The sequence below is a fragment of the Anabrus simplex genome, chromosome 1 (assembly GCF_040414725.1).
Source record: "Anabrus simplex isolate iqAnaSimp1 chromosome 1, ASM4041472v1, whole genome shotgun sequence".
NCBI lineage: Eukaryota > Metazoa > Arthropoda > Insecta > Orthoptera > Tettigoniidae > Anabrus > Anabrus simplex.
Window position 1 is genome coordinate 1634715272 of NC_090265.1, and position 16797 is coordinate 1634732068.

At 38.2% G+C, this 16797-nt stretch overlaps 1 protein-coding gene and 1 pseudogene across 1 annotated transcript in view; both read right to left on the reverse strand.

The window, feature by feature from the left end:
• Positions 1-16797, reverse strand: part of LOC136881324 (ATP-binding cassette sub-family C member 12) — a 171790-nt gene that overhangs the window by 22440 nt on the left and 132553 nt on the right. Inside the window, exons 18-19 of the mRNA XM_067154145.2 lie at positions 8929-9029; positions 4975-5144 (exon numbers count right to left, since the gene is read on the reverse strand). Of these exons, the coding sequence (XP_067010246.2) occupies positions 4975-5144; positions 8929-9029 (271 nt within the window). The remainder of the gene's footprint in view (positions 1-4974; positions 5145-8928; positions 9030-16797) is intronic.
• On the reverse strand, positions 10853-12311 carry LOC137497092 (uncharacterized; annotated as a pseudogene).

The following is a 16797-nucleotide window of genomic DNA, read 5'->3' on the forward strand; positions in this document are numbered from 1 at the left end:
GAGGAGAACTGATGTTTCCAGGATCTTTTATGATATAAGTGCTCAGGTAAAAATAAAAAGAACTAACAAGAGAAAAATGAGAAACAGATCAAGAGCAGTGACTCACCATTTACTCTAAGCCTGTGTGGATAGAATACACATTAAAGAAACACATTGGTCAGTGGAGTTTAGAATAAGAATGGTGGTGATCAGTGTAGGGGGTAGATAGACAAGACAAGAGACTTAAAAAAAAAAATGGTTATCTCATGTCCCAGACCTCAGCACCAACTTCAGAATCACTAAGATGTGGGTATATGTTGAAAGAATTGGACCATGAAACAGTCAAATGTGGCTTGATGGAGCCAGGTGTGAATAGAGATCAGAATATCCATGTTATGGCTTTTGCAGGTATTATGGTGGCCACATATTCATTTTTATGAAATAAGCTAATGGATTATGCCATTAAATGTTCATTCACTTCATTTACACTAATAACTAAGTTATTTTTTGTCTGATGGCTAGACCTTGCGCAAAACTGGATCCTTGCTTGCTGTAAGGTGTTCCTTTCAGTTAATACATACCCCTAAGAGGTTAGATTTCCTAGTAAATATTGAGTAGTATTATACATCTTATTATTATGTATCTTCGAGAAGGATAAAAACTTTCATTTTAACATACAGAAGGTCATTCAGTTTATATCTGACCAATTGCATAATGCTGGTGAGTACCATTAGAACTTCTGGTCTGCTGTATTTTATCTGACCTTGTAGGTGTGTGCGTGTTATTCATGAATGTCGATAAAATGGTGTGGAAAATCTAACTTTATTGGGAAGGGCCGTTTACAGGTTTGTTTTTGTACATACGCATAGTGAAACCCACCTGGCAGGGTGAAAATGGAAGAGAGTCATTACAATGGATGAAGCATACACTCAAGTCATTGATAGTGGTCACATTCAGTCAGGTATTTACATACAGTGACATTGATGCCAAGGGGCACGGTAACATCGGTTGACACTGCCGGGACAGTTTCCCATGAGGGATTTTTATTCCAGGATTCAGTTATGCAGGAAAAATTAATACTTCACAAGGGTGAAAAAACATAAAGGGAATGCAAGATATTTGCAGGAATCCATTATGATAACTATCTATCATTCTGTTTAAGACATTCCTGTGAAGAGCACCAAAACCAAAGAAAGTCCTTTGACCAAGAAAACTGCTGTAAAATATGCTTGTGTTTTAATGCAACAATAGAAAGTGCTGTTTTTGTTGGAATCTCATGGATTACCCATCTTACAGACAAGATCCCTCCCTTTGCAATGTCATGTTTTTGGTCTGCTGAAGAAAGTCCTGAACATTAAACATTTCACCACCAATCGAGTAGTTCCTGATGCTGTGGAAATGTGGTTCAGCATGCAGCCAGTGTTCTTCTTTGTGGAGGGTATAGAGAAACTTGTTCGGGGTCCCAACAAGACAAATATAAGTGTTAGACAGGAACAAATAAGTGTTGAATCAAATCATATGCAGGGAGTATCTAAATTATACCAACAAAAAAATCAGGGATGCTCTTCGTGTTAACAAAGAATGATGGCACAATTGAATTGGTGGAGAAAATGTTTCTTTTTGAGAAAATGAGGTTCATTGTTACTTCCAGCTGCACAAATCAAATTGTTGAACTCACCGTATTTGCTGCACCAGAGCACATACCGCTGCCTGCTGCTGTGCTTCAGGGAAGGGAGGGGAAGTGGTGTGATAATGCTCTGCATGAATGCACATGTTTCTTCGTTCAACTCGTGCAAAATTCTCCTTGTCTCTTACAAGCAATATCCACAATTTGTTTATTAAGCAGTTGTAATTGTACACACAGTACCTAAGAAACACGATGCAACCGATCATTTCTCCTCTCGTTTGTTGGTCTCAGTAATGTTCTCTATTATTTAACATGCACGAAGATGCATCACTACCACCACGTGATCTGAAATTGTGAAAGGAATTAAAAACTGAATGAAAGAAATAATATGCCCCCCTTCAACTTCGATCTTCACATAACAAGAAAAGTCCATGGGAGTTAAATCAGCCGAGCCCGGAGGCCATTTAACTGGCCAACCACGACTTACCCATCACGCTGGATAATGATCATTTAATTGCTGTGTGATACGGCAAGTGAAATGTGGTGGAGTTCCATTATGACACAGCCAAATTTGCTGCTGAATACCCAGAGGAACATCTGCTAATAATCCAGGCAGTGATTCTACCAAGAAACAGTAGCATTCCTCACCGTTCAAGCAAGGAGGAAGTACATGTGGCCTAAGAAATATTCACCAACAATGCCAGCCCAAATATTGACATTAAACCGATGCTGAAATGTAGGCATTAATGTCATATGAGGTGCCAATGGACACAAAGATTGAATGATGAGGTTGGTGGTGATTAGGGTTTTGGATGCCATAACAATAAATTAGTACGTCTTCTCTCCCGTTGCCATTTGTTGCGCCATAGGCTAGTGGCATACCCACCATTTCTTCATTTGTGTACCAAAATGGAACCAATCTCACCAATTTATACTGCAAACTTAGTAGCCAATATGGGCAGAACAGCCTACTGGGGCTGGGAAGGGACTGCGCTAAATGAACAAGAAACTCATGCATTCATGTGGAGCATTATCACCCCACTTCCCTTCCTCCACTGAAGCACAGCACCAGGTGGTGGTATGCACTCTGGCACAGCAAATATGACGAGTTTGTCAATTTGAATTGCGTGTCCATAAATAACAAAGTAGCCTCACTTTCTCAAAAAGAAAAATGTTCTCTGCCAAACTGATTGTGCCATCATTCTTTACATAACACAAAGAACATCCTTAATTTTTTGTCATTATAATTTAGATACACCTTATATAGAGAGATAGGAATATGAAAATAAATACATAATAGGATGAACAGAATGTCAAGTCAGTGTGGGAAGGAGGGGCGATAGAAAGAGGAGACAAGGACAAACATGAAACATTCAGATAGCCTCTGGATGAATGTTAAAGCCCACTCTTCTTGCTGAAGCTGGGAAGCAGGAACAAGCACATTGGGGGCTGAGAAGAAATGGATGTACAGGAACTGGGATTTGATGAGGAGAGGAGTATCTATTCAAGATCACAGTTTATAAAGATGTGGAGATTTCATTTTATAAAGCTCATTCTGTATTGACGGCTTCACTTTACAAATAAAAAGGTCTTATACTTTCCTCCTTTTCAATACAAAAATCCATATATTTATATATTAGATGGGATAATGTTTAAACATGTTTCAGCCTATCTAAAGGCCATCTTAAGTAGAAGCTAAAATTTTGCTAGTCGTTTAGTGTCAACAGGGACATGAGACTGACAAGGTCATACCACTCGACACAACAGCCTCCTAATGAATGATGTGCACTCATTATCCCCTTATTGATGGTCTCACTAGATCGAGCAACAAAGATTTCCACTTTAAAAAAAAAAAAAAAAAAAAAAAAAAAAAAAGGACTAGCAAGTTCTATGTTAACCAGAAGGGTTTTTAGATGAGAGGACTTTTCTACCTCAACATTCACACGTGTTTTTAATATGTTAATCATAATCTAGCCTTTAGATAGGCTAAAACATGTTTAGACATTATCCCATCTGATATAGATGCACTTTTGTATTGAAAAGGAGGACAGATAAGGCTTTTTTATTTGTAGAGCAATGTGGAGATTTTCCTAGTCCTTTTATGTTTTCTTTCTATTTTTCCCTCTTTTCATACTGACGTGTTATTGTGTTTATCTTATTATGTGGTCCTTTCAACGTTCCTTTCTTTCTGTATAGGATGTATCAAAACTCAAAGGCATTTTTTTTTTTTCAGTTTTCTTTACATCGCACCGACACAGATAGGTCTTATGGCAACGATGAGATAGGAAAGGCCTAAGAATGGGAAGGAAACAACTGTGGCCTTAAGTAAGGTACAGCCCCAGCATTTTCCTGGTGTGAAAATGGAAACCATCTTCACGGCTGCCCACAGTGGGGTTTGAACTCACTCTTTTCCAATCGCAAGTTGATAGCTACGGGACCCAAGCCGCGTGGCCACTTGCTTGGTCAAAGGCAAAACTTCAGGAATCAGTTCTTTATATAGAGAAAAGAAAAATAAGGTATGAAAACATGTATCTGGAAATGCATATTACAGAGTTATCCAACCCTTTTTTTAATGTTAGGGCACTCCGACACTCCCAACACTGTTGCACTCTTACTCTAAATACATCTGCAATGCTTGCTGGAACACACTGTTCACATATCAGATAAAATGTCAAAGTGATCTCGTCCTACCTAAATACTGCCTTCCACTCATCTTCACATTCAGTGTTGAATGCGATAACAAAATACCTAGTGTAGTGTGTATTCTTTGACAGGCTGCCACAATGAGGGGGCCTAAAGGTATTCACATCCACATTAAATTTATTTGCAATATAATTACTTGTGTAACAATTATAAATAGTGTCTCGCTTTCTCTTCTGGCAATTGATGGTGTGTACTCAGTAAATACACGCTCCCACAACTCAGCAATTATGGATTTCCCAACCCATATTGTTGTACTCATTTTTTTCTTGTCCCTGTATTAGGAATCCATTACTGAAGTTTTGCTGGTGAGTTCTGATACATTTTGGATTTATCAAGACATTCCTTATCATGAAAAATAATATATGCTTAAAAAATCTGCATGGAGACTTCATAAAGGAAGACTGATTTAACTCCAATATGAATCTCGGGCCTTGATCCTTCAGAAAGTGGCAGAAAAGTATTTTGCATATAAGAAGAATGTTGTATGAACAAAAAAATTCTACATTACAGCATAAATGTTCATTTTGAACCACAACATTGTTATCATACAATACAATATATGTTAATATAATTATGAAATTGAGAAGACATTATTATTTAAAAGTACAGAGTTTATAACAAGTCTTACTATTTTTTTAAATAACATTATTCTAAAATTCTCCTACCTGGTCACTGGAATCACCCTTTATCCAGGCACAGACAACTACAGAAGTTAAAACCAAAATTATGAATGCTATTCCTAGGGTGGCACTGTTGACTATAGGAAGGAAAATCTGGCTGCTTTTGGCATAAGCCAATAATATGTTAGAGGAGAACTTGGCCATCTGAAGAGAATCTGAAATTGAAAGAGTACGGAAAGTAAGTGGTTCTCCAAAACAAATATAGAAATGAACAAAAGGATAATATTATTCTGATCTCTGAAATCATTTGAACATCTTATGAAATTAAAACATTTTTGAACTACCATTTTGATATTTTCACGAGTGAAATAATTGAAAAAGCTCAGTACTCAAAGACTTATATGTAAACTAACAACAACAACAACAACCACATCAACAACAACAACAACAACAATCATGTGGCCTCAGCTACCGGGTGTAGACATTTTGATTTTTCACCATTTGGCTGTCCGTCATCAGTTTCGACCCTCTGTTTTACTCTAAACCAACTAGATGGCAAAGTAAACCAAGTCTCTTTTGGGTGTCTATGGCTGAGTTTCAATGAATTTTGTTGGGTAATCACCAAATGTGTCACCATAGATGTTTTACATGCTGACATTATACAACATAGAATGTCAAATGAACTTTTTTTTCCCGCCCTTCAAAAATCTGACTACCTCAGCTGGGTTTGAACCTGCTCTCTTGGCATCCACAGGCCAACAGTCTACCACTGATCAACAGAGGCAGCTAAACAAAAAGAATAAGATTCATGGCTTGACATAATAAGATTATTTCTTACTAAAAACAAGAACAGATTCCACTTTATAGTATAACATGTACCATACAATTCCTATTGGACTTTCTTATGAATCATTCACAAGTAAACTAAACAGAAATCTCATTGGTAGATATGGATGTTAATACAGGTCATGAAAATATCAATTTAAATATTAGATATCACAGTGCAAATGTTCTTGAGAGAGCATACTGAATAGAATTTTCAGCTATCTAAAATGCTGAGATAGGGAAACTAGCAAGAGCAGAATATACGAGGCGTGTTTTTTAAGTAAGGTCCGTTTGAAAATAAGTACACAACGAAAGGTTATTTAAAAAAAGTAAATTTATTTTCCCTCCTCTGCGAACCATGTGAGCTTGCCGTGGTGGGGAGGCTTGCGTGTCCCAATGATGCAGATAGCCATGCCACAGGTGCAACCATATCGGATGGGTATCTGTTGAGAGACGAGACTAACGAATGGTTCATCGAAAGGGAGGTAGCAGCCTTTCGGTAGTTGCAAGGGCGGCAGTCTAGATGATTGACTAATACGGTCTTGTAATAATACTCAACATGGCTTAGCTGTGTTGATACTGCTACACGGCTGAAAGCAACGGGAAACTACAGCCGTAACTAACTCCCGAGGACATGCAGCTCTCTCTGTATGAATGATGTACTGATGATGGCTTCCTCCCAGGTAAAATATTCCGGAGGTAAACTAGTCCCCCATTCGGATCTCCGGGTGGGGACTACACGAGAGGGGGCGATCATCAGGAAGATGGATACTGACATTCTGCGAGTCGGAGCATGGAATGTTAGAAGTTTGAATCGTTGTGGTAGGTTAGAGAATCTGAAAAGGGAGATGGATAGGCTAAAGTTAGATGTAGTTGGTATAAGTGAAGTACGTTGGCAGGAAGAACAAGATTTTTGGTCAGGCGACTACTGAATTATCAACACAAAATCAAACAGGGGAAATGCAGGAGTTAGTTTAATAATGAATAAGAAAATAGGTCAGCGGGTAAGCTACTACGACCAGCAGAGTGAAAGAATTATTGTCGTCAAGATAGACACCAAACCAATGCCCACCACAATAGTGCAGGTCTATATGCCTACGAGTTCAGTGGATGATGAAGAAATCGAAAGAATATATGAGGAGATAGAAGATTTAATATAATATGTAAAAGGTGACGAGAATGTAATTGTGATGGGAGACTGGAATGCAGTGGTAGGCCAAGGAAGAGAAGGTAGTACAGTAGGAGAATTTGGATTGGGACAAAGGAATGAAAGAGGAAGTCGGCTGGTTGAATTCTGCACTGATCATAATTTAGTCCTTGCCAATACTATGAATATTTATATCACGTAGTGTAAGGCCTTCAATGATTCATAGTGACAATGGAACAAATTTTAGAGATGTGAGTAACATGATGGCTAAGCTTAACTGGCAGCAGATAGAGTCTTATTGCAGCATAGAAGAATTGCATAGAAATTCGACCCTCTCACAGCCAAATGGTGGGGTGGCTGGTGGGAGAGATTGATCATATTAATGAAAGACCTCCTTTGTAAAGTTGTATGAAAATCTTCACTAACATCTGAAAAATGAATGACTGTTTTGTGTGAGTGTGAAGCAATTATCAACAGTTGTCCCTCACTTCAGACACAGAAAATCCTGATGACTTGAGACCAATCACACCAGCGATGCAATGTTCCTTCAAGAAGCCCATGAGATAGGCGTACCGGATCTGGATGTGATGGGTAGACCTCAACTAAGGAAGAGAGCAGCCTATTGACTGTAACCGAGAAATGCACTTCATCAAAGACTTCATAAAGAGTACCTTAGCCACCTTCAGCTGAAGCAGAATCAGCATGACAAATTTAACAAAGGAGATGTTGTGCTCATTGAGATGGACAATCTTAATAAACTGGAGTGGCCGTTGGGCATTATTGAAGATCTGAGTTGTGAGGCTTCGTACAAAGAGGGGAGTGGTTATGCGTCCTGTTCAACGTCTGATCTCGTTAGAATGTTCCCTGTCATCAGTTGAAGAGACCGAACAGAAGATTGATGCCTCAAAGAGAGACACAGGCCTGGAGATAGACCATGCTTGATGTGGAAGAGTGGTGAAGCGACCTGCACGGTTTCATGATGAATGTCTGACTATTGCAATTTTGTTGAAGGACTGAAAATTGCAAGGTGCGAGAATATTGGGATATTTGATGTTTTGGTGTCAGCCATGTTTTACTATGAATTGTAATTTTGTGACATTGGCAGCACTACAGATGTTGTTGTAAAAACTGAATCAAGTTGGTTAGTCTTGTTGTATTTGCGAGTCTGAGTATCATATTAAATAGATTGAGATACCTAATTATTGCATGACATATGATGTATTATGTTAAAAGTATTAGCACGCTCCTTTTCTGAATGTCATTTGGACTGTTTTCTCCATATTTATGTTAAAATCATTCCGTTTCACCCATCTTTCAAGTTCATGCGGGGTTTCTTGTAGTTGGTCCTTATTATTTGACCCCAGGACTACATCACCTGCATATGTAAGTATTTCATCTTACCTTATGATTATTCCACATTTATGAAAATCTATTAAATAAAATATAGAAAGACGGGAATGTGAATAGGAACACATAACAGGATTTTGAACAGACAAGATGTTAAACATGGTTTGTTATTTGCTTATCCATCTGTAATCAACAGCAATGCCTACCAAGTACTGGTAATACAAACAAACTCTGCCTTGCAATTCTGAACAAAAGACCTGGTTTGTGATGATCCATGACAATGTCCAACATTAATAACACTTCATCAATTTATTCAGCTAGAAACAAAATTATCAACTTCAGTCCAGCTTAGATGTACTGCCTTTTGATTTTCCTGTGTCGCTGTAACCCTGTAACTCACAAGATTCCTTGAAGGACGATTTCTCTGTAATGATGAAGATGTCATAAATCCATGGTTTTCATCACAGATAGCAGATAGCATTCAAACTGTCTGAGATAAAGAGAAACGGTGTCTCTAGATGAAAAGTGTGGTAATAATGGTACATGATTAGACCATTTTAGAAACCTTTTACTTTAACTCAGTGTTTCATTCTTTACTTGATCAGCAGTGATGGTGTAGTCTAATGAACTAGTGCTTCACAGTCCAAATCCCAGTTATACCAGTGAATATTTGACTGTACCTGTTTGTCCTCTGTCCTCATCTTCAGCCATTACTGAAGGTACATTCATCACACTGTTAGAAAATAAAGGAAAATGCTTTGGCCCTTGACAGTTCTTCACACTGGAAAAGTAAAAAAAAAAAAAAATTTAGTTTCTTATAACACAAAATATTCAACTAGATATTTTTTTTTTTTGCTATTCGCTTTGCGTCGCACCAACACAGATAGGTCTTATGGCGATGATAGGATAGGAAAGGCCTAGGAATGGGAAGGAAGTGACCGTGGCCTTAATTAAGGTTCAGCCCCAGCATTTACCTGGTGTGAAAATGGGAAACCACGGAAAATCATCTTCAGGGCTGCCGACAGTGGGGTTCGAACCCACTATCTCCTGATTACTGAATGCTGGCTGCACTTAAGCGACTGCAGCTATCGAGCTCGGTCAACTAGATTGTTATAAACAATGCACTTGCCTTACAGAGTATGTCCATTAAAAGTGGTTTCATTTCTTCAGGTTTTCACATACATTTTACATTTAACAATTACATTTTAACAAAATAAACACATTACATAAAATCAGCTTCATGGTCTGTATCACACTTCAATAGATTCACAATTAAGTATTTATTTATTTTCCACCTAGTCGACTAGGTGGAAAATAAATAAATACTCAATTGTGAAAATAAACACATGTCGATATAAATATATTGGGTTGCTCAATAAATTAAAACATTCTCTTAGGAGGAAAAGGTGGCGAATATTATATATTAAATAGTTATTAATGCAACTTACAGTATGTACTCTTTGGTTGTATACTGTAACATAATTGGGAGAAGGCTGTGATGTATAGTAGACCATGATTGATTTGATTACTGTTTGTATGAAGGAGCTATACCAAATAAATGGAGAGTTGATATAGTAGCCCCTGTGTACCAATACATGATTCCTGCAAGATATAGCAGATATTTTAGATTCAGGTCAAATGAACTGTGTCACTATTTACTTATCCATGAGAGACTGCTGACGAAAATGAGGGGTGTTGGACTACACAAAAGATTGTGTTGAATGGGTGGCTAAATTTCTAGAAAATATAACTCGGAGAATAATGAGTAGGTGAAACATTATTTGATCCTGTGATGATTACAAGGAAGGTCTCACAGGGCAGTATTATTGGATGTTTATGTTTTCTTTAGGTAAATGATAGGAGAAAAGAACTGGAATCACAGATAAGGTTTTTTTTGCACATGTTGTACTGTAGGTCAGGGCCTCTCAAACGCCCAAAATCTCATGCATGAAAACTGAGGCGCAGAATTCCTGTGCACAGTGCATCGGTTCCACTCGGCTCAGCTCAGACCAGCGTGTTGTCTCGGGGTGACTCAGCTAAGCTCGGCTCAGATGTGGAGCGCTACGGAGCAAGTGAGGAAAAGGAAGACAGCGAGCGAGCGAGACAGACATGGGGAAAGAGAGAGACAGCACTATTGCTCCAAATCGAGGAGTGGGGGTCTGCACTCTGGTAAACCAAGCGAAGTCGTTTTTGCACCGTGCACAGCATAATGCACTGGTGCATGCACCCTGAGAGGCCCTGCTGTAGGTTGTAAGTTTCACCAAGAGGAAGTCTTCTCAGTTTTAATTACTGTATTGGTGGGATGAAAGAATCTCATGGGGGATCACTGTAAGTTGTTGTTTGAGTCATCAGTCCATACACTGGGTTGATGCAGCTCTCCATGCCACCCTACACTTTTCATTCCTACATGACTACTGCATCTTAATTTGCTCTAATCTGCTTGTCATATTCATATCTTGGTCTACCCCTACTGTTCTTACCACCTACACTTCCCTCAAAAAGAACAAGTCCTGCATGTCCGAAGATGTGTCCTATCATTCTATCTCTTTTCCTCATCAAATTTAGCCAAAGCGATCTCCTCTCACCAATTGGATTCAGTATCTCTTCATTCGTAATTTGATCTATCCATCTCACCTTCAGCATTCTTCTGTAACACCACATTTCCAAATCTTCAATTTTCTTCCTTTCTGAGCTAGTTATTGTCCATATTTCACTTCCATACAATGCCACGCTCCAGACAAAAGTCTTCAAAAGCAACTTTCTAATTCCTACATCAATGTTTGAAGTGAGCAAATTTATTTTCTTAAGAAAGGCCTTCCTTGCTTGTGCTAGTCTGCATTTGATGTCCCCCTTACTTCTGCCATCATCTGTTATTTTACTACCCAAGTAACAATATTCATCTACTTTCTTTAAGACTTCATTTCCTAATCTAATATTACCTGCATCACATGACTTTCTTTGACTGCACTACATTACTTTTGTTTTAGACTTATTTATTTTCATCTTGTACTCCTTACCCAAGACTCTGTCCATACCATTCAGCAATTTCTTCAGATCTTCTGCAGACTCATAAAAAATAACAAAATCATTGGTAAATCTCAGGGTTCTGATTTCTTCTCCTTGGATTTTGATTTCCTTTCTAAATTCCTCTTTCATTTACTTTACTGCCTGCTATATAAATACTGAAATGAGGTGGGACAAATTGCAGCCGTGCCTCACTCCTTTCTGGATTGCTGCTCCTTCTTTACAGCCCTCGATTCTTGTGACTGCAGAATGAATTTTATACAGAATGTAGATAATTCTTAGTTCTCGGTATCTAATCCCGATCACCTTTAGCATCTCAAATAGCTTGATCCAATCAATGTTATCGAATGCCTTTTTTAGATCTATGAATATCATGTAGGTACATGGGTTTGTCCTTTTCAATTCGATCCTCTAAAATCAGATGCAAAGTCAGGATTGCTTCAAGTGTTCTACATTTCTTCTGAAGCCAAATTTATCTTCTTGCAACTCAGTTTCAACTTGTCTTTCCATTCTTCTGTAAATAATACGTGTTAAAATTTTGCAGGTGTGAGATACTAAACTAATGGTGCAGTAGTTTTCACACTTATCAGCACCTGCTTTCTTGGGAATAGGTATAACAACAATCTGCTTAAAATTGGATGTCACTTCCCGTGTATCATACAACTTACACACTAAATGTGATAACCTCGTCATGCTGGTTTCTCCTAAGGCCGCCAGTAATTCTGAGAGTATACAATTAATTCTTGGTACCTTGTTCCTATTTAGTTCTCTCAAAGCTCTGTCAAATTCTGACCTCAAAATTGGGTCTCCCATTTCATTAGCATCAACAGCCTCTTGTTGTTCCAGAACAATACCATCTACTTCTTTATTTTGATACAACTGTTGGCTATATTCCTGCCATCTTTCTGCCTTGTCTTCTTTCTCTAGAAGTGATTTTCCAATTGAGCTCTTAATATTCATACACCTAGTTTTCTGTTCTCCAAAGATTTCCTTGATTTTCCTGTATGTAGCATCTACCTTGCACTTCTCTTTCAGCCATTCTTTCTTAGCTGTCCTCCACTATCTATTTTTTTCTTTACTGATCACCTGTATTTTTTCCCCCCCTCTTCATTTTTTGCATTCTTGTACTTTCATCGTTCATCAGTTAGGTCTAGTATCTCCTGTGTTATCCATTGATTCTTAATGGAAATTTCCTTTCTTCAGCAGCCCTACTGACCTCATTCTTCATGACTGTTGATTCTTTCTCTATTGTGTTTCCTTCAGCCTTTTCATTTGGTCCTTGTACAACATGTTACTTGAAACGATCCCTCGCAGTCTTTTCTTTCAACTTGTCTAGATCCCATCTTCTTGCATTCCTTCCTTTCTTCAGTTCCTTCAACTTCTCCAACAGATGCATTTCATCAACAAGTTGTGGTCAGTCCACAGTCCTGGAAAAGTTTTACAATCATACACCTGGTTTCTAAATCTCTGTCTAGTCATGAAGAAGTCTATTTGATACCTTCCAATGTCTCCAGGTCTCGCTCATGTAAAGCCATTGTGTGTGGTATTTGAACCAAGTATCAGCACAGACTAAATTACGATTGGTGCAGAATTCAACCAGCTGACTTCCTCTTTCCCTTCCTTTGTCCCAATCCGAATTCTCCTACTGTATTACCTTATCTTCTTTCGCTTACCACTGCATTCCAGTCTCCCATCACAATTAGATTCTTGTCACCTTTTACATATTGTATTAAAGCTTCTATCCCTTCAAATATTCTTTCAATTTCTTCATCATCAGCTGAACTAGTAGGCATATAGACCTGCAATGTTGTGGTTGGCATTAGTTTAGTGTCTACCATAACAACAATAATCCTTTCACTACACTGGTCACAGTAGCTTACCCACTGTCCTATTTTCTTATTCATTATTAAACCAACACCTGCATTTCCCCTGTCTGATTTTGTGTTGATAATTCTGTAGTCACCTGACCAAACATCCTTCCAATGTACTTCACTTAAACCAACTAAATCTAACTTCAGTCTATCCATCTCCTTTTTAGATTCCCTAACCTATCACAACGATTCAAACTTCTAACATTCCACGCTCCGACTCGCAGAATGTCAGTATCCATCTTCCTGATAATTGCCCCCCCTCGTGTAGTCCCTACCTGGAGATCCAAAGGCTATTTTACGTCCAGAAGATTTTACCTGGGAGGAAGCCATCATCAGTACATCATTCACACAGAGAGAGCTGTCCTCAGAAGTTAGTTACGTCTGTAGTTTCCTGTTGCTTACAGCCGTGTAGCCGTATCAAGACAGCTAAGCCATGTTGAGTATTATTATAAGGCCATATCAGTCAATCATATAGACTGCCACCCTTGCAACTTCCGAAAGGCTGCTATCCCTCTTTCAATGAACCATTCATTAGTCTGGTCTTTCAACAGATACCCATCTGATATGAATGCACCTGCGGCTCGGCTATATGCTTCATTGGGACACCCAAGCCTCCCCACAGCGGCAAGGTCACATGTTTCGCAGGGGAGGCACTGTAAGTACCTAGGTGTTAATGTAAGGAAAGATCTTCATTGGAGTAAGCATATTAACAGAAATGTTAATAAAGGTTACAAATCTCTTCATAGAGTTATGAGGGTATTTAGCGATTGTAGTAAAGATGTACAGGAGAGGGCATATATGTTTTTGGTAAGACCCCATTTAGCGTATGGTTCCAGAGTACAGGGTCCTTACCAGGATTACTTGATTTGAAAACCGGAAAAGGTCTAAAGGAAGCAGAATGCATTCTCTTGGTAATTTCCAAAAACAAAAACAAAACAAAAGAAGTATTACAAAAATGTTGCAAGCTTTGGGTTGGGAAGACTTGGGAGTAAGCAGACGTGCTGTTCAACTATGTGGTATATTCCGAATTCTCAGAGAAGAGATGGCGTGGAATGATTTTAGTAGACAAATAAGCTTGAGTGGAGTTTTTAAAAGTAGAAACATAAAAGAGTACAAATTGAGGCAAATATTTGTTTATAGGAAGAGGAATTATGGTAGTGCTACAATAAAAAAACCAATTTATGTGAAATCTTTTAAGAAAAGATTAGGTAAACAACAAATAGGGAATCTGCCACCTGGATGACAGTCCTAAGTGCAGATCAGTGGTGTATGTATGTATGTATGTATACATGTATGTATGGTGACCGTGAGGAGGTCACAACTGACTGGACAGGTGTTGGTGTGTGGCTTGTGTTCGCTTGTCGGCGAGATGGGGTGGGCACGACCTTGACGAGGACGAGAACAAGTTTTTTTACGTGAAGAGAGCGGCCGGTCGGCTAACAAAATAAAAAAAAATGAAGGTTGGCGAGAGAAAAAGATGCTAGCGCGTGTCACTGGAAATTGCGAGGAACAATATGAATGAAGTATTTATAATACCTTTGGTGACGTGACATGCATAATTACGGAAGGCTCAAGGATTAAATTAAAATAAACTGGATAAATAATAGCACATTTAGAGGATATAAATTACAAACTAAAATTTTGAACTAATTTACACGACCTTTTGGCTAAAATGGTGATAAAATTGTATATTCATACGGTAGAAGAATTTAGTATCTAAATTGACTTTACTTCCGTGCATGAGCACCAGACACGATATTTAAGTCATGTGATAAGAGTACTCACTCTTACATACTGATGTGTTCCCGGACTATCATCTTCAGTCGCTCAGAGCCCTTGACAGCAAGGTTTTCAACGTAGAACATCGTGAATACTGTCGTCAGGAACAGTGGCTTCACTCCTGTGCTCTACACTTCTGATAATTGTATACAACTTAGAACAGTGCTGTGATCAGACGTCGAATGTGCAGATATTAATCCCTTAAGTACGTGTCATTTCCAAAATACAGTTACGTGTGTGTTTGGAGTTTATTCTAAAGCACTTTGTGTAAGTTTCAGCTTTCTCACGAGTGAAGGCGGAAGACTTGGACGTGATCATTTCCAGAAGAGGACGGAACTTCGCATTATGGATTACCAGTGCTTCACCATGAAGTTCTAAACCATCGACCACCGTCGGCAGTGTCGGGATGCAGATTCTTTCATCCTAGCATGGCTGATTGAGAATCCAGACTTCCAGACGTGAAAATTTCTCCTTAAGTTAAGTCGATTACGTCTCATTTATATCTGTTCTATGTAGTTTTGTTCTATTCTTTCTTTCTTCTTAGTAATCTATTTTGACACATTTTATGGTTGTATATTTTGCTCGGATATGTCATAAAACTGACACATACGATTGCTTAATGACCATGTGGCCATGAATTTGACAGCGAGGGTTCTGATAGAGTTATCCATGTGTTATCGACACCATCTTTGCTTATTGAGTGAATTTCGTCACGAATATGAGTTAATTTATGTCCGATGGATTTAATGATAGGATATTTTGTCAATATTTTTAATATTTTCCTTGCAATGGAACTTCTACTTGTACCTCGTGTCTGAGATAACGTGTCATCGGGATATTAAGTCTGAATTCTATGTACGAATTTAATGTGAATATGTGCATTGGGGCATGTGATAATTAATTGGCGTAATTAATCATCGAGACACATTTAAGTGGATATTATGTATTTGTAGGACGATGGTAGGTCCTGATATTTCGTGGCTACACATATTTGAGATTAGGATGCGACAAGTTAGAGTCGTCATTGTGGTACACTGTACGTGTAAAGTATATGGAATAATTGCGCATGACATGAATCTTCGTGAAACTGAGCTTTTCACATGTTAATGTCGTAATATTATTAAGCCTGATGTTGATTAGGTTGTAAGGTGAATATGGATTATTCGAGATGAATGCAGTGTAGTCTAATATTAGTGTCTTCAGATGAAAAAAAACCGAAAGTCCATGTTAATCGATGTACTTCTTAATTCGTAGGAATATCCCAATTTTTCTCAAGTAATTCAGTAATTTCAAGTTGAAGGTACAGGTGAATGTTCGCGAAGGCCTTAGGTCTGAAGAACAGATCTTCAACGAAATATCTCAATAATATTTGATTCGTGACTATGCAAGTTCATTCGTTGATGCAATTTTTCGATCTCATGAGGTAACTCAATCTTGCTGGAACGTAATAAATCTGTTAACAGGAGAGTAATATGGTTGCTCGACACTCGTCGACATGTAAATAATGTAGATATTTTCTTCTTGGTAATCACAGTCTTCTTGATAATTTCCGTAGTTAGCTGTAGATGTAGTAATTTGCTAGTAGTTAGAGAACTATTTTCTATGGGTTCTGTTCTGATAATGTGTGACACTTTGATATCATCGATGGATAGTGGATGGGATTTCCACATGGATGATATTCTCCCCATTTACTTATGTTCGTAAGCTCAGAAGGCGTTTTATTTTGTTTAATTATTGATCAGATGCTTAAAGTTCAATATTAATTCTCACGAAAAGAGGTGTGAGACGACGTGAACAGGTATATCCGACGTCTCGGATTAACTTAGAGAAAACCAAGGCAAATTCAACTTTTCATTTTATAACTACAAAATTGTT